This window comes from Amblyraja radiata, chromosome 38 (assembly GCF_010909765.2).
Source record: "Amblyraja radiata isolate CabotCenter1 chromosome 38, sAmbRad1.1.pri, whole genome shotgun sequence".
Taxonomy (NCBI): domain Eukaryota; kingdom Metazoa; phylum Chordata; class Chondrichthyes; order Rajiformes; family Rajidae; genus Amblyraja; species Amblyraja radiata.
Window position 1 is genome coordinate 17,296,466 of NC_045993.1, and position 23,336 is coordinate 17,319,801.

General features: G+C 46.6%; 1 protein-coding gene across 1 annotated transcript in view; it reads right to left on the minus strand.

The window, feature by feature from the left end:
- Positions 1–210: 210 nt before the first annotated feature.
- LOC116966827 (SUN domain-containing protein 2-like) overlaps positions 211–23,336 on the minus strand; it is a 32,732-nt gene continuing 9,606 nt past the window's right edge. Inside the window, exons 5-9 of the mRNA XM_033013167.1 lie at positions 22,764–22,816; positions 18,124–18,197; positions 5,783–5,867; positions 3,138–3,253; positions 211–402 (exon numbers count right to left, since the gene is read on the minus strand). Of these exons, the coding sequence (XP_032869058.1) occupies positions 211–402; positions 3,138–3,253; positions 5,783–5,867; positions 18,124–18,197; positions 22,764–22,816 (520 nt within the window). The remainder of the gene's footprint in view (positions 403–3,137; positions 3,254–5,782; positions 5,868–18,123; positions 18,198–22,763; positions 22,817–23,336) is intronic.

Below are 23,336 nucleotides of genomic sequence, written 5' to 3' on the forward strand. Positions count from 1 at the left end.
TTGAAGATTATATTAGTGGGCCTTCTATTTGAGGGGTTATTGTTCTGGACTGTGAAATGGAATTTGCTCATTTTTAACAGAACTTGTTAATCCTATTGACGTGGATTGTGAGACCACTCGGGACCCTGAACATGGAATCCAATGTCCAAGAAAGCCTTGCCATGTTCAGCAGCATGCTCCAGACAAACACCAAGGTTCCCAAACACACACTCATATTCTATAGGTTTCACTCACATGAACAGAGAAGTCTTGAGGGGCACTGCTAATTGATCCACCCAGAGAAATTGATCTGGGAATGTGCTCTAGGGTAAAGGCTGTAGGCCAGATCCATTCAGCAAGCTCGATGACAACAAAGCCTTGGGAGCCTTTAAATGGCCAACAGTTCCCAGGATGAACCTCCGGCTGCAAGAGAGAACAAGTACAAAAAAATTAGGAAAGAATCTCAGTTTCATTTAGATATTCAGCGCGGAAACAGGAAATATTAACACTGGTGGCCGATTAGGAAAAGGGGAGATGCAACGAGACCTGGGTGTCATGGTACACCAGTCATTGAAAGTAGGAATGCAGGTGCAGCAGGCAGTGAAGAAAGCAAATGGTATGTTAGCATTCATAGCAAAAGGATTTGAGTATAAGAGCAGGGAGGTTCTACTGCAGTTGTACAGGGTCTTGGTGAGACCACACCTGGAGTATTGCGTACAGTTTTGGTCTCCTAATCTGAGGAAAGGCATTCTTGCCATAGAGGGAGTACAGAGAACGTTCACCAGACTGATTCCTGGGATGGCAGGACTTTCATATGAGGAAAGACTGGATAGACTCGGCTTGCACACGTTGGAATTCAGAAGACTGAGGGGGGATCTTATGGAAACTTACAAAATTCTTGAGGGGTTGAACAGGCTAGATGCAGGAAGATTATTCCAGATGTTGGGGAAGTCCAGAACTAGGGGTCACAGTTTAAGGATAAGAGGGAAGACTTTTCGGACCGAGATGAGGAAATCATTTTTTACACAGAGAGTGGTGAATCTGTGGAATTCTCTGCCACAGAAGGTAGTTGAGGCCAGTTCATTGGCTATATTTAAGAGGGAGTTAGATGTGGCCCTTGTGGCTAAAGGGATCAGGGGGTATGGAGAGAAGGCAGGGATGGGATACTGAGTTGGATGATCAGCCATGATCATATCAAATGGCGGTGCAGGCTCGAAGGGCCGAATGGCCTACTCCTGCACCTATTTTCTATGTTCATCCTACACACACTCGGGACAATTTTGTTTTACATTTACCAAGCCAATTAACCTACAAACCTGTCCGTCTTTGGAGAGTTGGAGGAAAAAACTCACGGGGAGAACATACAAACTCCGTACAGGCAGCACCCAGGGTTGGGATCGAACCGCTGTAAGGCAACAACTCTACTACTGTGCTGCCCACAATTATCCCCTTTGCTTTCAACAGAACACTGATTCTTCCGAAAGGGACAGGAGATGGATTTTTGGACACGATCCACGTGAGGATACGAGGATACTTACACAGTAATGAAAGACATAGAGTGGATGTGGAAAGGATGTTACCACTGGTAGGAGGAGTCTAGGACCAGAGGTCATAGTCTCAGAATTAAAGGGTGCGCTTTTAGAAAGGAGGAGGAACTTCATTGTCACAGAGGGTTGTGGAGGCCAAGTCAGTGGATATTTTTAAGGCAGAGATAGACAAATTCTTGATTAGAACGGGTGTCAAGTGCTATTTTGGTAACAGGGATGGGTTGTTGGGATGGGGGTTACTATGGCAGGAATCTGCAGTATCGACCCCTCAATGTTTTCTGCCAATTTACCTCAACCCTGCACAATGAGAAAACGTGATACAATTTTCCAGCAGAGCCCATTGTGCTTTTGGTTCATGGTGTGTCAATTATGAAGTTAATGCAGAAAAAAGGATTTACTGAGACATTTTTAACACACTGCCCCCAAGACAGATACTCTCACACCATTTACAAAGTACAGGGTATCAAGACAAGTACCTGAACCAGCAGGACCTCTGTCTCGGGCAGTGTGATCAAATGCAACCCAAAATATGCTTTCTCCGATTTCCTCTAAATCTTTCTTTGCTTTAAAATCTCAACCCTCTGGACTCAGGCACCTCTGTAAGCTACAGGCAAATGCTGGCAAATGGGATTAGTTGATGGTTGACGTGGACGTGTTGGGCACAAAGGGCCTGTTTCTGTGCTATATGACTCCATAAGTGGATATAAAAAATCGGAACTCAATTGAAGATTTGACAAACACACTGGCAATCTACATCCAGGTGAGAGGAATGGGGACCATAAAGCGTCGTAGTTTGGTTAAAGCAGATGGAAGGAGCCCACATTTCCTTAAGGAAGGATATTTTTGCTATGGAGGGAACAAAGCAAAAGTGCAGCAGATTAACTGTAGGAATAGCAGGGCTGACGTATGAAGAGCAATCTGGTCAATATTCACTGGAGTTTGGAAGGAATGATCATTTTATAGAACTGGACTGGAAGATTCGAGGTAAGATGTTCCTGATGCTGGGGAGTTTCAGGACCAGGATCACCGTGCGAGGATAAGGTGAGGTCATGTAGAACTCAGATGGGGAGAAATCTCTTCATCCAGAGTGATGAACCAGAGGAATTCTCTATCATGGAATGCAATTGAAATCAGATCGTTGAATATACTCATGAGTTAAATATTGTTCTTGTCGCTAGAGGGACCAAGAGGTATGGGGAGAAAGGTATGGGAAGTCCCCCAACTGGGGACTCAATTTGGATGATCAGCCATGATCATACTGAGGGGTTGAGTGGGCTTGACGGGCCACATTGCTTACTCCTGTTTATAATTTCCATGTTTCTATTCCATATCCCACAACTGTGGTACTGAACAAGCACGCATGGTGGGCCAGTGCATGATTTTTTTCGACATATATATCAATACCTTACATTCTTCTGACAGGGAAGAACTGTTATGCAGACAGAGTATGTTTCACATAAACCTTGATAAAGTAGAAGACACACATTAGTTGTGGTGCCCCCAACAGCAAATCTTGAAGTTGTGGACCTATAGCGTCCCTGTATTTTGCTGCCTCTAGGAGAGTATTCAACTTTCAAGACAGAAGGGAGCAGCAGTACAAGGATTATATACCTGAATGACAGCTCTGGGTGACCGAGATTGGTACCACAGTGGAAAGCCAAACAGACTAAGAAGAGCAGTCTTGGTCTCTAACGTCTCTGTGCAGCGCGTGTGGATCACACTGCCACCTGACAAGAGAAAAAATAATCATTATCATATCACTGAATGGACAAAGTTAATCATGAATCCTTCAAGAAATATGCAGGTTTGCAGAGAACTGCAGAACTCTGGCAGAGGGATTGGAAAGTTTTTGCTTGAGTGCTGACCACTAAGAAGAACTTTCTAATTTGTCCAAGAACTCAACACATCCAGCACAACTGTAGAAATAATTTAATGTTACAATCACAATTGTTTAAGTAAACTTGAAAACTAATTTTCATACAATGTCCAACAGGTTGGAGCACAGAATCCAGCTGAAACTTTAAATACAGCTGAATGGCCACCAGGTGGCAATGGTTGGATAAGTACCCTCCCAAATCTCAACCATTTACTTGCTCTCATCATTTTTCCATTCAATACAACTATAATAAACAAGGATCTATTTTTGCAAAAAAAAAAGTACAATGAGAATGATTTCTGTAACATAAAATGGAAACAAAACTTCTACCAGCTGACCAAGGTATAAAAATATTGTTATTTGTGGGCAGTTAGCTGGGAACATGTGCAACAAATGACTGCTGTCTGCATAGATTATTTTTCTCAATAATATAAAACCATGTAGCATTACATCTGACCTAGTTTAGAGACTATCCAGAAAGGACAATTTATATTGTAGAACATATATTTCTCATATATTGTAGAACATTTATTTACATCACATGAACAGGCTCTTTTGTCCCACTGTGTCTGCACCGACCATGATGTCAACCTAACACATCCATCTGACTGGACATGCTCTGCATCCATCTACTCCCTGTCTGTACATGTATCTGTCCAAATGCCTTTTAAATATTACTATTGTTTCTGCTTCCACCACCTCCCCTGACAGCACACCTACAGCTGTGCAAGAAAAACTTGCCTCACACATCTCCTTTAAACATCCCCCCCTCCCCCCCCCCCCACACCTTAACTCGCGTATTTGACATTTCCACCCTGGGGAAAAGACTGCCGTTCCATCTATATATCTCTCATTATTTTATATACTTCTATCAGGTCTCGTCTCAGCCTCTGACGCTCCAGCAAAAACATTCCGTTTGGCCAACCTCCCCTTATAGCTAATATTCTATTCTAGCATTCTGCCTAATCCAGGCAGCATCCTGGTGATTCTGCAGATGGCTGAAACCTAAAGTAGATCTTCAGCTTTCTACACAATTCCAATTGTCCAATGTTAGCTTGAGAAGAACCAAGCTTCTATCCACCCTTCAAACCATGAGCTTGTCTTCTTTTCTTGCATTTCTACAGTGTTTAAGATTTCATTCGTCTGCCACTAGTTGCATCTTCACCGATCCAGCTGGTGTCGATGTTCATCTCAAATGTCTCCTGGTCTCCAGTCCATCTATTTTGTTCTCACTTTCTCTGCAACTTAAACTTTGCTTCAAGGAATAAAACTGGCTAACCAACAGAAGAGGGGAGCAATTAAATCAGGGCAGCAGTGACGGATCGGTAGACCTCCTGCCTGACAGCACCAGAGACTTGGGTTTGATCCTGACTACGGGTGCTATCTGTACTGAGTTTTTACATTCTCCCTGTGGCTGCATAGGTTTTCTCCGGGTGCTCTGGTTTCCTCCCACACTCTAAAGATGTACAGGTTTGTAGGTTAATTGTAAGTTGTAAAATTGGCCAGAGGGCAGAATAAGACCCATCTTTTCTTCATACGCATTAAATGACTTGGAGTTCCAGATTTGCAGATGATACTGTGAACAGGAGATATTAATGGAATTGGAGGCAAATACAGAATAGGGTTTGAACAGGCTGGTTACAGCTGTAATTCAAATGTGAAATATTTATTTTTGAGAGGAGGAATAAGGCAATGTAAACTGGAGGGCACAATTCTAAAAGGAGTTAAGAAACAACAGTGTCTCCGGAATGGGTGACGTTTCGGGTCGAGACCCTTCATCAGACCTTCACGTCCTTCTTGCACACGTGGGTGATATATGTGCCTAGTTTACTGAAAAAAGGAAGTTTTGGATGTTGTTTAAAAACTCCTGTACCTTATAAATAACGGCTCAGGGTACAAGAGCAAAGAAGTGATGGGAGAACTTTGGAAAACACAGGCTTGGCCACAGCTGGAGCAATGCATCCAGTCCTGGCTGCCTTGCCCTCAGAAAGGCATGAAGCTTCGGAGAGAGTGCACAAGAGATTAACCAATATGTTTGCAGGGATGATGGAGCAGTGGACAGAATGAAGATAGCCAGTGGTGCCCCAGGGCAAGGCCATCCCACCGATGGCTCGGCCTTTAAATGAGTTGTGGCTGGCGCAACATCAAGCAGTTACAAGTTAAATTAACATTCAGCAGTGTGAACCTCAGCAGCTCTGGGGAAACCTGTACTGTGAACATAAATCTGTACTTGCCTATTCAGGACATATTGCCCAGTGTGAAAGAACACCCCATTCCACAGGATCAAGTCAAGCATGACTAAAGTGCCAGCCCACACAACACCCTTTCAGTCTGTTACATTCAGAGTTTTACTTGGCCTGGGCTTTTGTCTGATACTTACCAGCAGATTCCAGTGCATAATCCACCAATCCAACCCTGTCAGCGCTGTACAGTTTCAAGGCTTGCTCCACAATGCTTTTCACTTCCTACCAAAGGAAAAAATAACAATAATCTGGGATAAGAAGGGGGCAGTAGAGTGCAATAGAGTGTAGAGCCCACACACATGCAGAAATCAGACGGTAATGCTCCCTTCAACAGTTCCCACAAAATGATCCCTCTTATCCATTCTCATAATCTGGAATTAGCATAATGGCATTTCAGTCTCAGTCACAGAGGCCGATGTCAGGAAATCCTTCAGAGGGGTGAACCCCCGAAAAGCACCTGGTCCTGATGGTATACCCGGTCGTGTTCTAAAAACCTGTGCGGACCAACTGGCGGGAGTTTTTACGGACATTTTCAACCTCTCACTTCTGAGGTCTGAGGTCCCCACCTGCTTTAAAAGGGCATCAATTGTACCGGTGCCCAAGAAGAGTAAGGTGACATGCCTCAATGACTATCGACCAGTGGCACTAACGCCGGTGGTGATGAAGTGCTTTGAGAGGTTGATCATGGAGCAAATCAACTCCTACATCGACAAAAACCTGGACCCACTGCAGTTCGCGTACCGCCACAACAGATCAACGGTGGATGCGATCTCGCTGGCCCTCCACTCCGCACTGGACCACTTGGACAACAAAAACTCATATGTCAGGCTGTTATTCATTGATTACAGCTCGGCATTTAACACAATCATCCCCTCCAAACTGGTTACCAAACTCGCAGAACTGGGTCTCTGCGCATCCCTCTGCAACTGGATCCTTGACTTCCTCGTCCACAGACCACAGTCTGTTCGTATTGGTGGAAATGTGTCAGCCTCAATAACAATCAGCACGGGAGCACCTCAAGGCTGCGTGCTCAGCCCCCTGCTGTACTCACTCTATACCCATGACTGCGTAGCGAACCACAGTGCGAACTCCATCATCAAGTTCGCTGACGACACCACTATTGTGGGGCGTATCACTGATGGGGATGAGTCAGAGTACAGAAGAGAGATCGAGCAACTGTCCATATGGTGCCAGCGCAATAACCTGGCCCTCAACACCAGCAAAACCAAGGAACTGATTGTGGACTTTGGAAGGAGTAGGAGGGGGACCCACAGCCCCATTTATATCAACGGGTCGATGGTTGAAAGGGTCAAGAGCTTCAAATTCCTGGGCGTGCACATCTCTGAAGATCTTTCCTGGTCCGAGAACACTAATGCAATCATCAAAAAAGCACATCAGCGCCTCTACTTCCTGAGAAGATTACGGAGAGTCGGTTTGTCAAGGAAGACTGTCTCTAACTTCTACAGGTGCACAGTCGAGAGCATGCTGACCGGTTGCATCGTGGCTTGGTTCGGCAACTTGAGCGCCCTGGAAAGGAAAAGACTACAAAAAGTAGTAAACACTGCCCAGTCCATCATCGGCACTGACCTTCCTTCCATCGAGGGGATTTATCGCAGTCGCTGCCTCAAAAAGGCTGGCAGTATCATCAAAGACCCACACCATCCTGGCCACACACTCATCTCCCTGCTACCTTCAGGTAGAAGGTACAGGAGCCTGAAGACTGCAACAACCAGGTTCAGGAATAGTTACTTCCCCTCAGCCATCAGGCTATTAAACCTGGCTCGGACAAAACTCTGACTATTACCAACCACTTTCTGTTATTTGCACTATCAGTTTATTTATTCGTGTGTATATATTTATATCATGGTATATGGACACATTTATCTGTTTTGTAGTAAATGCCTACTATTTTCTGTGTGCTTAAGCAAAGCAAGAATTTCATTGTCCTATACAGGGACACATGACAATAAACTCACTTGAACTTGAACTTGAACAATAAAAGTGAGCAATGGAGAGCCCACGTATACTGCATAGAAGGCAGCAGGATTATGTGATCAGGTCAATAATTATTAAAGTACATTGACAGGGATAGGAGAGGTTTGGAGGGATATGGGGCAAACGCAGGCAGGTGGGACTAGTGTAGCTGGAACATGTTGGCTGGTGTAGATTTATGCAATGTTCTATTCAGTTTGACATTGCCTTACTATCTGTCCTTCACAGAAAGGTTCGTGTAGAAAACTACCTGTGACAAACAAGTGATCAGCATGGAACGAGCTATAGGCACTGTGGGAGAAGGACTTGATGGATCCCATCAGATGGCTCCCCAAGCAGATCGAGGAACTCGGCAACAGTAGTGTGAGGAGCCCTCCCAGTCAAACGCTGCCTGCTCGGTCAGAAAAGCACCCCACTGCACGCTGCCATTGAGCTGGTTGTGGTGTGGACAACATTCACCTCCTTATGCACTGGGTGTTTGACAGGAAGGTCAGAAGAAGAATGCAAGGGCTCTTGTCATGGTTCACCCTGAGCAGTTGTGCATCAGTGATCTATGAGCTGTTCACAGGGACGCACAACAAGATAAATGTCAACTGCTGCTGGAAGATCATTATCTCAGCGGAAGACTCATGTTGGTCTGCACAAAAATTGATCTTCCTGTCGGTAAAGGTGTCGGATAAAATGTTGGTAAATGAATTGCTGCCGACTGGCACATTCCAAGGTGCGAGTGTATGTGGTGTGAGGGACACACTGAAGCTCAGTGCACTCACCGCAGAGGCTGTGGGGGAGTGGCCTTGGTCTAAGGTCTGGCCACCACTAGACACTGAGGGACTCTCAGACACTTCATGGGAGCACTGTTAAGGATGTGGTGTTCATTGACACATTGCAAGCGAAAGTGCTGAATTCATGAAACGTAGAGCAAGACATGCCCCAATTTCATTAACTCTACATATTATGAATAAATTACTGTTCTGAACTACAATAATCTGCTCCAGAGTTAGAGCCACTGGATGCTTGCATGCTTGTACCTTCATAATCCCTGCTCTGACAGCTGCCGTGTGTGCCTCCATAGCCGGACCACGATGAAATGAAGCTTCTGCGAGGATCTTCCTCTCCAAGCCAGCAAGGAGGGCCTCAAGTTCCTTGCGCTTCACCAGCTGTGCTGTCAGTGGTTCCCCTGTGCTGTCTTCTGATGAACCGAAGAGCAGCTTGTGGATAATTGGGAGCAACGTCGTCTCCTTCTAAACACACAAGAGCTGGATAGTCAGTGCTCCTCCTTGTAAACTTTGAAATCAATGCAAAGCAGTATCTTTGTCATCTTAAAAAATGCATTATTTTACAATTGTTGATCCTTTGGCGAGGGAGACAAGGCAAGGGTGTACATTATAGCTGAAAGGATACTGAACCGTGGAGGGGAACAGAAAGATCTTGGAGAGCTTGTTGTGTAGGAAGGAAATGCAGATGCTGGTTTACACTGAAGATAGACACAAAATGCTGGAGTTACTCAGCGGACCAGGCAGCATCTAATGTTCCCTCCTGCTGAGTTACTCCAGCATTTTGTGTCTATCTTTGGAGAGCTTGTTCAAGCGTCTTTGAAGATAGTGGGACAGGCATCTTGGAACTGTTAGCTCAGCCGTACCTGTAACATTGTGTGGATTCTGGTTGCCTCCCTACAGGATTGATGGGAGTGCACTAGAGAAACACAAGAAAGATTTACAACATTGGCAGGACTGCAGAAGAAAGGTTGCAAAGAGAGAGTCGCCAGGAACTGCAGCAGGTAGATTGTTTGAGTGGTTATAATATTATAGAAAAAAAGACAAAATGCTGGAGTAACTCAGCGGGACAGGCAGCATCTCTGGAGAGAAGGAATGGATCATGTTTCGGATTGAGACCCTTTTTCAGACGTCTCGACCTGAAATGTCATCCATTCCTCCCCCCCAGAGATGCTGCCTGTCTCGCTGATGTCTATCTGTGCAGCATCTGCAGTTTCTCCCTATGCATAAGATGATGATATTCTTACTGGCCCATTCAGAGTAAACAAGGTAACCATCTTTCCGACACAAAGTTGGGAATGTAATTCAATTGGCACAAGGGTTTGATGCAATTAGTACAGTGGGCCAAGGGTTCACTGCCTGAATGGCTGTTGGAAGCAGAACTCACATTTACTGGGCACCTGAACCAGCAGAAGAGGCTGTGAGCGAGATTCACCTGGCCTCCCAGCACGTAAAACAGAAGGTGGGAACTATAGGTCAATTGACAGGTACATGGATAGGACAAGTTTGGAGGGATATGGACCAAACGCAGGCAGGTGGGACTAGTGTAGCTGGGACATGTTGGCGGGTGTGGGCGTTGGGCCGAAGGGTCTGTTTCCACACTGTATCACTCTATGATTCTAATTCATCCAGCACTCATAGTTCGCAAGAGGAAATAACTAATCATTTGGTAAGCTGCATCTAATCAAACGGAGCCGACATGGTTTAATAAAAATCATGTGTGGCAAAACTTGACAGGATGTGATAGGGAGTTGACAAGGGAAACCTGTAAATGTAGTGGGAAGGAACTGCAAATGCTGGTTTAAACCAAAGATAGACACAATAAGCTGGAGTAACTTAGCGGGTCAGATAGCATCTCTGGAGAAAAGGAATTTTCTATTTGTTTTCTCCAGAGATGCTGTCTGACCCACTGAGTTACTGCAGCTTTTTGTGTCAATCGCCTGTAAATGCAGTGTGTATTCAGATCTCCAAAAGGCATTTGCCACATATGAGGCTGCTGCTGCAAAAAAATTAAGAGCCCTCTTAATTTAGAGGAAGTGTTCTAACATGGACTGAAAGGCGGCAGTCATATAGAAAAAAAAGGTTAGAATAAATGCGTGAAAACTGCAGATGGAATAAATCTGAAAAACAAAATGCTGGGAGCACTCGGGTCAGGCTGCATCCGTAGCCAGAGAAACAGAATTGGGGAGGCGACAAAAGAAACTTGTAAAGCTGCACAGGTGGGTGGATGACTGATAGTGTAAAACCAGTTGACCATGGGGATAAGCTGCACACAAAGTTATCTGGTCATGGAGTGAATAGAAGCGGTTAGATGATAAAAAAAATAGACAAAAGATCGTAGCAGTTGCAAAATGCAAAGAAGACATGTCTAGGAAGGAACGGCAGATGCTGGTTTAAACTAAAGATAGACAACGGGACAGGCTGCATCTCTGGAGAGAAGGAATGGGTGACATTTCAGGTGGAGACGCTTTTCAGACAAGACATAACTGGCAGGTCAGCATGGACATGCCCTCCACTTTTGGATAGAGATTTTAAAAAACAAGCCAACCCAATTATCACAAATGTGCAACTGATACCAACAGAGGAATCAAGGTACCCAAAATTATCGAATTCAGTTCAAGCCCAGAGGACTGCCATGAGCCCAAATGGAAGGTGAGATGCCATTCCTCAAGATTGCTTTGAGCCTCATTGCAACAGTGCAGGAAGTCGCAGACTGTTCAGTCATTCCCACATCCAAGAGTCAGATTGAGATAACATGAAGCTCAGGAGTGCCCCATGGAGCGAACACAGGTTCTCCACAAAGTAGAAACCCAACGGCAGTTTGGTTTCTCCGTGTAGAGGAGACCACGTCGTGAACACAGGGAAAGGAGCAGATGGGGGAAAGGAGAGACAGTGAGAGAAAGGAAAAAACGCAGTAGAGAGGGAGGGAGTGAGTGGGAGTTGAGTGTGAAAGCAGGGGAGGGAAGAGGGCAAGATACTTTCCGCACTTTCCTCTTCATCTCAATCTCTGATCATCTTCAAGGCAGAAGAAGTGCTAAGCTTTGACCTTTTACAGTTAAATAAAAGACTATTTGGGAAAACTTACATCAATCATACTTTTAACTCTGCTTTCCAGAGCTTGCATGCTGGAGTCCACGTCCTTCTGGCCCGCACGTGCAGCCTGCAGCTCCAGCCGTGTCTGGCTGAGCTGCTCCTCCAGCAGCGCCAGTGCAGTCAGTAGCTGCTTCTGTTCATCTGTCAACCTATAATAATAATAAATATAATTTTATTAGCCAAGTATGTATACATACAAGGAACTTGCCTTGGTGCTTTGCTTGCAAAAACATGATATACAGTGGACAATTAAAAATAAAACATTATGATTCAAACATGTGGAAATAAAGTACCAGAGTAAAAAGAGTCGACAGACTTTTGGCTGTTGAGTAGAGCCACTGCTCATGGAATAATATTGTTTTTATGTCTGGCTGTGGCCCAGACAAAACTTGTCCTATTCAGGACAAAGCAAGCCATCAGAGTGCAGGAGCAGATGTGGCATGGTGGTGCAGCATTAGACCTACGGCCTTACAGTGCCAGAGACCTGGGTTCAATCCTGACTACCGGTGTAAGGGTGATCGTTGGTCTGCATGGACTCGGTGGGCCGAAGGGCCTGTTTCCACGCTGTACCTCTAAACTAAAAATGACGTTGATCTGTTTCACGCAGCAGCCGACGAAGCCCCCCCCAAGGGTCTGCTGCTACTCCACTCCTATCTGGAAACACACAGCATCAGCGTTATACTGCTCACAGCTCAGCCACAGGCAAACCTGCTGCCGTGCCACACCCCAGGGGCATCTGCAGATAATGTGGCCTACAACATCAACACCCAACACCTAAAGGGCCTGTCGCACGTGCCGAATTTTTCAGCGACTGCCGGCATCATTGACGGACGTATCAGGTCACCGAAAAATCTGCGGCGTGACGCAGCGTGATGACGTATGACGCGCGGTGTTTTTTTCAGTGTCGCGACATTTCTTGTCCCCACTGGATTTTGAAATGTTCAAAATCGTTTGGCGACGCCGGCAGTTGCCAAAAAAAACTCCCAAGTGGGACAGGCCCTTAAATTAATTATTTATCTCTATCGTTGTGAGCAGTTGGTGCAGTCTAGAAACTGCCACAGCGCAGCTCTGTACCTTTCCACAGCAGATTCCATTTCCTTCACCTTCTGCAACATCATCTAGGAATAGAAATTTAAAAAAAAGTTTATTTTCAAGTTCGGAGGCTTTTTAATTCTACTCGCAGCTACTTATTTCACAACATACACGTCAAATTTACAAATATGTCACTTTTCCACACTTCATATTTCCTTATAACATAGGCCATTTCAGCCCATCAAATCAATGCCAGCTCTCAGAGAATCCCAGTCCTTCACAAATTTTCCTTGAAACTAGTTCCTCACAAATTCCCATCAATTGCCTGCAGAATCCACCACTCAATTTAAAGCAAACTTCACTGAACTGTAGCAGCTTAACACCCTGAGGATGGGAAATGCAGGGAATTCTCTGCCCAAGTGGCTACGGAGACCAGTCCTTGATACCAGTTCAACACCGAGGTGACTGGCCTTGATATCACGGAATTGAGAGTATGGTTAAATGATGCCGAGATATATGGTCTGACTGAGAGGTAGAGCAGCTGAGTGGCAGCACGGTGGTGCAGCGGTAGAGTTGCTGCCTCACAGCACCAGAGGCCCAGGTTCGATCCCGACTACGGGTGCTATCTATACGGAGTTTGTACGTTCTCCCCGTGACCTGCGTGGATTTTCTCCAGGTGTTCCGGCTACCACCCACACTCAGACGTACAGGTTTGTAGGCTAAATAGCTTAGTAAAATTGTAAATTGTCCTTAGTGTGTGCAGGATAGTGGTAGTGTGTGTGGATCGCTGGTCGCGCAGACTTTCCACGCTGTATCTCTAAAACAAAACAATAAAAAGACTAAAAGCAGCCATTTCAGGCAGAAAGTGAAGGAAAGCTTGCCATGCTTGGACCAGAGGCCTTAGCCTCAGAATAAAAGGACATTCCTTTGGGAAGGAGTTGAGGAGGAATTTCTTTAATCATAGGGTGGTGAATCTGTGGAATTCACTGCCACCGTAGGCTGTGGATCTTGTGAAGGAAGTGATAGATATATTATTGATTAGTATGGGTGTCAGGGGTAATGGGGAGAAGGCAGGGGAATGGGGTTAAGAGGGTAAGGTAGATCAGCCATGATTGAATGGCGGAGTAGACTTGATGGGCTGAATGGCCTAATCCAGCTCGTATCACTTATGAACCACGACTCCCTGTGCCCTCTCTACCCCTTCTCCCGCACCAGCTCCCTCTCCCCGCACCCACCTTGCAATCATCTGGCGACAGCGCCGGCTCCGTCAGCTCCTCATGCATCTGCTGGATGGCGGCGATGTCAGGCTGGAAGCAAACACAAGCAGCGTTACAGTCCCACCAGGGGCACGCACCCAGCCCACCTCTGTCCAACACAGAGTGAGAGCATTTGCAGAGAGAGATTATGAAATGTGTGCAGATTCGTAAATTAATTGGCCGCGGTAAATTGCCTCTTCCATGTCGGCAAGTGGAGAATCAGGGGGAGGGGGGATTGAAGACAATATGGAAAGAATAAAGTTTAGTTTATCGTCACGTGTACTGTGAAAAGCTTTTCAGTTCAGTTCAGTTTTATTTGTCATATGTAGGTTAACACAGGGTCAACGGTACAATGAAATGTGTTAGACAAGACAAAGGGTCACCGCAGCAATGATATTACAAGGATAAAAATAAGAATCACTGCCAGACAGGGATGGGGGAAGAGGCCAAGCTGCCAGCATTTGACACTCACCTCAACCCTTTCCAGCGACTCGAAGGGCAGCATGTTCTGAAGCTCATCCTGGTTCTGAAGGGTTACCTTGCCCAGCAGCTTGATGATGTGGGCTGGTGTCAGCGAGAGAGGGAGGCTTATGGTTTCAGACGACTCACCGACCCAGTCCAGCCAAGCCCGGAAGGCAGCGGTCAACTGATCCAGCTCCTTCTCCATTCTGTGCACTCGCACCTGCAGGCCAGCCTAAGAACAGAGCAAGACGGTCAGCTTGGGCAGTATGGAGGCACAGTGGCAGAGTTGCTGCCTTACAGCGTCAGAGACCCGAGTTTGACCCTAACTATAGGTGCTGCCTGTACGAAGTTTGTACGTTCTCACCGTGACCTGCGTGGGTTTTCTCCGAGATCTTCGGTTTCCTCCCACACTCTAATGTAGATTAATTGGCTTAGTATTAATGTAAAATTGTCCCTAGTGTGTATGGGATGGTGTTAGTGTGCGGGGATCACTGGTCGGTGTGGACCTGGTGGGCCAAAAGGCTTGTTCCCGCGCTGTATTTCTAAACTAAAGTCCATATCAACCCAGAATATAGCCATCACCGCCCTTCAATGAGACCGTGCACCACACATTTATTGTCAAGGCCACGTTCCACAGCATGGAGGGGGACACCTCCAACCTAATGCACGCCAACTGCAGCCAACACAGGCAAACTCTCCATCCTGCAACCCCATCTCAACCCCCAACTCTCCACCCCAATCATTCTGCCCCAACCCACCCAGCAGCCCACCCCTTCTCCTCCACTTATCTCACATCTCTCCTCTATTTTCCCCTCAACTACTTTCTCCCCAGGGTGGAAATGTCAAAGGCCAGAAGGTACAGCTTACGACGAGAGAGATAAAGTATAAAAGGTGATAGATTTTTTAAACCAGGTGGATGCTTGGAACACGCTCTGCCAGGAGATGCGGTGGAGGCAGATACGATAGAGGCATTGGATAGTCGTATGGAGATGCAGGGAATAGCGGAATATGGATCGTGTGCAGTCAAGCAAGATTAGTCATCTTTGCATTATGTTCGACATTGACATTGTGGGCTGAAATGCTATTTCCCTGCTGCTACCTCCTCCCACCCACATATCTGCAGTTCCATCCCACCGACCATTCCCCCACTGGCCATGGGAAAGCTTTGATCAACATTTCTCCAGTGACAGCCTGGTGCTCGGGTTCAAGTCGTTCCAGCAACAACACTTACGGGCTGCAGGAAGGTCAAATCCCACCTCGGGCGTGAGCGTGTGTGTGTGCGCGACACCTCTCGGGTGTGAAATTAGGAGCTGCCTTGTCCCTGGGTGGCAGCTCTGGCCAACACCTCCCAACCACAGCCACAAAGCTGCAAGTCTCACTGCACTTTCTGCCTAGGGATTGTGTGCAGTTTAGTTTCATTTAGAGATACAGCAAGGAAACAGGCCATTTGGCCCACTGGGTCTGCATCGACCAGCGACCCCCAAGCACTAACACTGTCCCACACACACAAGGGATAATTTATACCAAGCCAATTAACCAACAAACCTGTACGTCTTTGGAGTGTGGGTGGAAACCGAAAATCATAGAGAAAACCCACGCGGTCACGGGGAGAACGTACAAACTTCATACTGACAGCACCCATAATCAGGATTGAACCCGTGTCTCCGGGGCTGCAAGCGCTGTAAGGCAGTAACTCAACCGCTATGCCACAGTGCCGTCCTTGATTCCACATTTACTGACCGGAGCAGACATCCATACCATGTGCGGTAACTGTCAAATGACAAAGATTACCCCAGAATGTTTTGGATCTAAATAAGTATGAGTTGGCCCACAGGGATTTTTCTCACGAGGGAGGTGAGCTGGCCACACAGAAGCGGGCAGCTAACAAAGGGTGTGCAAACCCCAGACACGGGCGGGGAGCTCAAAGCTGCACAACACGGCTAGTGTCGAGAAACCAGCTAGCAAGCTGTCAGAATGCATAGGAGGGAACTGCAGATGTTAGTTTAAACAGAAGATAGACACAAAAACTGGAGTAACTCAGCGGGTCAAGTAGCATCTCCAGAGAGAAAGAATAGATGACGTTTCGGGTCGAGAACTTCCAGAAATGTCACCTATTCCTTTTCTCCAGTGAATCTGCCTGACCTGCTGAGTTAGTCCAGCATTTAATGTTTCGCAAGTCTGTGCTGTTGTGCACAGTGGTCAGTTCAGTGGTGTTGGGAGCGTGGACGACTGCTCTATCTCTAAAGTAAACTGCACCTGCAGAAATCAGTTAGGGCAGGCTGGAGTGGGATTCAGAGGTTGAATTCAAGGAGGTGCACCCCCTGCTGTCATCCTTGGGTACTCTTTCTCTCCCAGGGGCGGAAATCGCTATCAAAACATGAGGTACACACAATTCCTTGGTGGCCACGCACATGCGCGCGCACACACACACAGACACACGTGCGCGCACACACACACGCGCGTGCGCACACACACATGCACGCACACACACAAACTCGCGCACACACACGCGCGCGCACACACGTACAAACGCGAGGATTCGGCCATGTGCCCTGTGGACAGTAACATCGGGAGCTGACCTGGTTGGTGACCGACTCCGAACTCCAGCAACAGCAGCTTCGTCCGCCCCGAATTGTGGGGCTTGAATCGGCCCGTTTGCCGGGCCTTTCATCGCCCGGCTTGGTTTAAAATCGGCCGGCGGAGGCTTCAACATTGGGAGCCTCGATCTCGATGCAACAGATTGATTTCAACCCACGCCGGGCGATGAAAGGCCCCGTGAATCGGCTGATTCAGCCCTTAGAAAACTTCTGATACCCGCTTGAATTTTTCAAAAGCTACAATGTGATAAATAACATTTAGACAAATAAAACTGAAGAACCGACCTTGAAGGGGAAAAAAAATACTAAATAACGTGACTGACCTGAATGAGGGACTTACCTGCAAGCCAGCCAGTAAACCCGTTCGAACCGTTTTAATCTTTCCCATCCACCAATACATCCAATTAGTTCAAATGGTAACTGTACCCGCATCAGACAGCTTTAAGAAATTCTCCGTGAATACCTTCAGTAATACTTGAAGGTCAAAACACAATTGGTGACACTTTGTGTTAATATGATGTTACTAGAGACAATTAACAAGCGCTTAACAGTGACACCCCCACTGTCTCGCGGAAAGCGGAGATTTTAATAGAAGTTTTTTTTTCACCGAATTTCAAAATCCGGATTACAAAACATGGGGGGGTCAACACCATGACTATCCTGGAGTCCCAGGGACGGACAGCTAATGGCATGTTGGCCTTCATAACAAGAGGATTTCAGTATACATAGAAACATAGAAAATAGGTGCATGAGGAGGCCATTCGGCCCTTCGAGCCAGCACCGCCATTCATTGTGATCTTTGTGAGTATAGGAGTAAAGAGGCTCTTCTGCAATTGTATAGGGCTCTGGTGAGACCACAATGTGTCCAGTTTTGGTCTCCTAATTTGATAAAATGGCCTCCTCCTCCACCTATTTCTATGTTTCTATGACATGATTGTGCTGATGGCCTCGTGTGATTGTGCACGTTACTGGGTTGCGTGTGGCTGTACCAGAACGTGGGAAAGGGGTGAATGAACTGCGAGGGATCCTGTAGCCAGGACAGCTCCAGGGTAATATGGTCATAAGTGATAGGAGCTGAATTAGGCCATTCAGCCCATCTACTCTGCCATTCAATCATGGCTGATCTATCTCTCCCTCCTAACCCCATTCTTCTGCCTTCTCCCCATAACCCCTGACACCCGGACTGCTCACGGGCAGCCGTGACCTGCGGAGGCGGAGGGCTCCAGGAGGAAGAGCTTGAGTGCACGAGGATGGGACTCACCTGAGGGCTCACCTGAGTGCTTTCCAGCGCGCCCGGATTCTCGGCACGAGACCAGATACCTCTGGATGACATCAAGACGCCAATACCTGCAGAGGCAGAAAGGTTGCACTGAAGCAAGCAACATTCAAGGTACGCAGTCGCCTCAGTCCGCTCACTGCACTCAGTCTGCCTGGACCTACCAGATCTCCCAGTTGCCAAACACTTTAATTCCCTTTCTCATTCCCACACTTAACCTTTCTGTCCTGGGCCTCCTCTATAGTCAGAGTGAGGCCAAATGCAAATTGGAGGACTAACATCTCATATTAAAACCCAGCGGTATGAATATGATTTCTATAAGTTCAAGTAAACCTTGCATTCCCTCTCTCTCCATCCCTCCCCCACCCAAGTTGTACCAGCTTCAAAGTTGTCTTGATGAGTTTGGGGCTGGAACGGTGCTCCGGTGGCTGGGACGGTGTTCTGGCGGCGGTGGCCTGAGTCCGGGGTTCGGCCGCGGGCCAGCGGCTGCGTCAGCAGGACTGGTGGGCGGCAGCTTCGACCACCCCGGGCCGCGGTGTTTGAGCCGCGGGACAGTTGTAACATCGCCCGGGGGGTATCGCCTCAGCGCAGAGGGAGAAGAGGAGGGAAGAGACTGCAGACCTAAGACTTTTGCCTCCATCACAGTGAGGAGATGCTGGGTGGACTCACTGTGGTGGATGTTAATATGTGTTTATTGTTGTTTTTTATTGTATTGTATTGTATGTATGACTGCTTCAATTTCGTTCAGACTTCGGTCTGAATGACAATAAAGGCTATCTAATCTAATCTAATAATTGTCTGTAGACTTTCTCACCCAACAAACAGCTAACAACGGCCTGTTTCTTTTATCAGTTACTTTTTTGCATATCTTTCATTCATTTGTTCTATATCTCTCTACATCACCGTCTATATCTCTCATTTCCCTTTCCCTCGACCCTCAGTCTGAAGAAGGGTCTCGACCCAAAACGTCACCTATTTCTTTTCTCCAAAGATTCTGTCTGACCTGCTGAGTTACTCCAGCATTTTGTGTTTATCTTCGGTGTAAACCAGCACCTGCAGTTCCTTCCCAAACATTAACCTTTGCTTTTTACCACAAATCTAATTTTGGTTCCAATGTACCACTCACCTTTTACCTTTTGACCAGCCTGCCATGTGGGACCTTGCCAAAAACCTTAATGAAAACCATAGTCTCCATGAAACATGCTGCCCTTATCAATTCTTTGTCACCAACTCAAACATTTAAAAATCAGTCAAACAGAGCTTTCCTGCATGAACTCCATCCTGATGACCTCTCCTTAACTCAACTTTTAGACAATAGGCAATAGGTGCAGGAGTAGGCCATTCGACCCAGCACCGCCATTTCATATGACCATTGCTGATCATCCACAATCAGTACCCCGTTCCTGCCTTCTCACCATATACATTGACTCCGCTATCTTTAAGAGCTCTATCTCACTCTCTTGAAAGCATCCAGAGAATTGACATGCACTAGCAAGAATGTCCTTCCTCAAATTTGGAGACCAAAACTCAGATTGATTCAGATTCAACTTTAATTGTCATTGTCAGTGTACAATACAGAGACAATGAAATGCAGTTAGCATCTCCCTGGAAGAGCGACATAGAATATGATTTCAATAAATAAATCTATTTACATGACTGCATGTAAAACTGCACACAATACTCCAGGTGTGGTCTCACTAGGGCTCCGTACAACGGCAGAAGGAACTCAACTCCTCTTGTTATGAAAGCCAACATGCCATTAGCTTTCTCCACTGCCTGCTTTACCTGCATGCTTACTCTCAGTTCTAAAAATCATTCATTTCTAAATTAATTTTATACCAGTTAAAATCTATTGCAATCATTTGTCCTCCACAGGTTAAGCTAACTGGCCTGTAATTTCTTGGGCTCTCCCATGCTCCCATTTTAAACAACCGTATGTTAGTAATCTAATCCTCCAGTATTACTCCTGCAGTGAGGAAGAATTAAAATGTCACGGTTGGAGCATCTATAATTTCTCCCCTGGCTCCGTTCAACATCCTGGGATACATTTCATCCGAGCCTGGTGAGTTACCCATTGACTAAAATGACAGACTCTTGATGCCTCCCCTTATTCTCTGCACGTCCCATACAATATTTCACATTTGTTTACTGTAACAATATTATCCCCCTCGTATGAATAGTTACAACTAATCAAGGTTCACCTCCGGGGAATTGAAATCCAACAACATTGTCCTTGCACATTTAAGTTAGACAAAAGTGCTGGAGAAACTCAGCAGGTGCAGCAGCATCTAAGGAGCAAAGGAAATAGGCAACGTTTCGGGCCGAAACCCTTCTTCAGACTGATGTAGGGTGGGGTGGGGGGGGGGATGGGGAGAAGAAAGGAAAAAGGAAGAGGAGGAACCCGAGGGCTGAGAAGGGGAGGAGACAGCAAGGGCTACCGGAAATTGGTGAATTCAATGTTTATGCCACTAGGGTGCAGACTGCCCAAGCGGAATATGAGGTGCTGTTCCTCCAATTTCTGGTGGTGCTCACTCTGGCCATGGAGGATGCCCAGGATAGAGAGGTCGGGTTCGGAATGGGAGGGGGAGTTGAAGTGCTGAGCCACCGGGAGATCAGGTTGGTTAATGCGGATCGAGCGGAGGTATTCGGCGAAACGATCGCCAAGCCTACGCTTGGTCTCACCGATGTAGATCAGCTGACATCTAGAGCAGCCTTGCACATTTACACTTGTTGGAAATATCCTTATGAACTCTCTATTTATGAATCATCACACCCTATTTGGGGTCAACAGTGCACTCACAAGCCAGCAATTGCCCATTTTGATCTTACATTCGACATTGATGACTTTCTAACATATCATTCCTTCTGAAGATAGTCGCAAATGCTGAAATAAGATCAGCAGGACAGGCAGCATCTCTGGAGAAAAGGAATGGGTGACGTTTTGGAGCAAGACCCTTCTTCGATTCAAACTAGCAGCTGCAGTTTCTGCCTACACATATCATCCCTTTGACAGTTTACAGCGTTTCATTAACTAGTACTGTCATCCCTCAGTCTCCCTTATCCATAATGAGCTGCCCAGAACAAAATCAGAGTGAAAGCAAGTCATCCTCCAACATAGACCAGTACAGCACAGGAACAGGACCTTCGGCCCAATGTCTGTGCCGAACATGATGCCAAGTTAAACTAAGCTCAACCTGCATGTAATCCATTTCCCATCATTCCCTGCATATCCATGTGCCTATCTAAAATCTAAAATATTCTTAAACATCAACTATCGTATCTGCTTCCACCATTATCCCGGGAAGCACGTTCCAGATACCCACCACTCTTAAATAACAACTTTGGGGCCATATCTCCTTTAAACATCGTCACTCTCACCTGAAAGCTACGCCCTCTAGCCATTGACATTTTCCCTTCGATGGAATCCTTGCATCACACTCCTCCATTGGATTTTTCCTCCTTTCTTTCCTCTTCCTCCTAAACACTCACTAACTTCATGCCCTTGTTCCCTGTTCTGCCCATCTTCCCCCCAAATCTTAGCACAAATTTCCTTCCAAACCAAAGCATATCAACCCACCCAAACGGCGTTAGCAAACCCATCGAGGAGATTGGTCCCAGCCTCGAGGTGCCACCTGCCCTCAGAACCAGTGCAAGTGCCCGAGGAATATTCAGCCCTCTCTCCTGCACCATCACTCCCCTACTCATCACCCACACTCCCTTCCCACACCTACACTCACTGTACCAGCTACTGGGAGCAATCTGGAGATTAGCATCTTTGCACGCGTTAGAACAGCAAGATTATCAAATAAAAGCACCCTGATGATAGAATATGAAGACAGGGATGTAACGCTGAGGCTTAATAAGGCACTGGCCAGACCACATTTGGAGTATTGTGAGCGGTTTTGGGCTCCACCTCTGAAGAAGGAAATGCTGGCGTTGGAGAGGGTCCAGAGGATGATCCTAGGAATGAGTGGGTTGACGTGTGATGAGGATTTGTAGGCACTGGGCCTGTACTCACCGGACCTGTACTCGCTGTAGGATGAGGAGGGACTTCATTGAAACTTGCCGTATAGTGAAATGCCTGGATAAAGTGGATGTGGAGTGGAATTTCTTTAGTTAGGGGGTGGTGAATCTGTGGAATTCATTGCCACAGACGGCTGTGGAGGCCAAGTCAATGGGTATTTTAAAGGTGGAGATTGATAAGATTCTTGATTAGTACGGGTGTCAGAGGTTATGGGGAACAGGCAGGAGAATGGGGTTGAGAGGGAAAGATAGATCTGCCATGATTGAATAGTGGAGTAGACTTGATGGGCCAAATGGCCTAATTCTGCTCCTATAATTTATGAACAATATAACACAACCTCAATTCAGCTGCTTGGACCTCACTCTCTAATTCCAATAAGAACCTTGGGCTCCGGATACTCAGTTGACTATAAATTCACCAGTGTTGTTCTGTCAAACAGACTGCTAAATACAGCCCAGGACCCAACCCAATCCTTCCCTCCACCTTTAATCCTTTACTCTCAACATGACTGTTTCTCCTCGTGCTTTGCCTCAACTGCTCGAACCCTCAGTGAAGATTTTCTCTTCATATTGTCCTGCAATGAAGTGAGATGTGAAATGGAGCAGGTCCTTACCCAGTAATGCCAGCAACACCAGCAGCATCCACTTCTTCACGTGAGGGACACACCTGGAGGGGAAACACACACGTCAGCCGGCTATTGAACCCAACCCTGTCTCAAGCGAGATGGACACAAAAAGCTGCCGTAACTCTGTGGGTCAGGCAGCATCTCTGGAGTCTGAAGAAGGGCGTTGTCCTGAAACGTCACCCATTCCTTCTCTCCAGAGACGCTGCCCGACCCGCTGAGTTACTCTAGCTTTTTGCGTCTATCTTCGGTTTAAAACACCATCTCCAGTTCCTTCCCACACACACGTTTCAAGCAAATTGAATGCTCCCATCAAACAGACAGAATCAGGTCAATGCTTATGGTCAAGAGATGGACAGACCCCTCCATGGACCCACGCTGCTGACAGACCTTCACTCCACACATCCAAAGCTCAGAGCCATGGTGACACTGATGTAAAGATTTGTCAACCTAGGGTACAGGATCAGAGGACTGTTCTGTGGTGGATGTATCTGGGGTAGAGTGTGGGTAGGCTATCTTATAGTCTGTGGCTCGAAGGGTCGAATGGCCGAATGGCCTACCCCT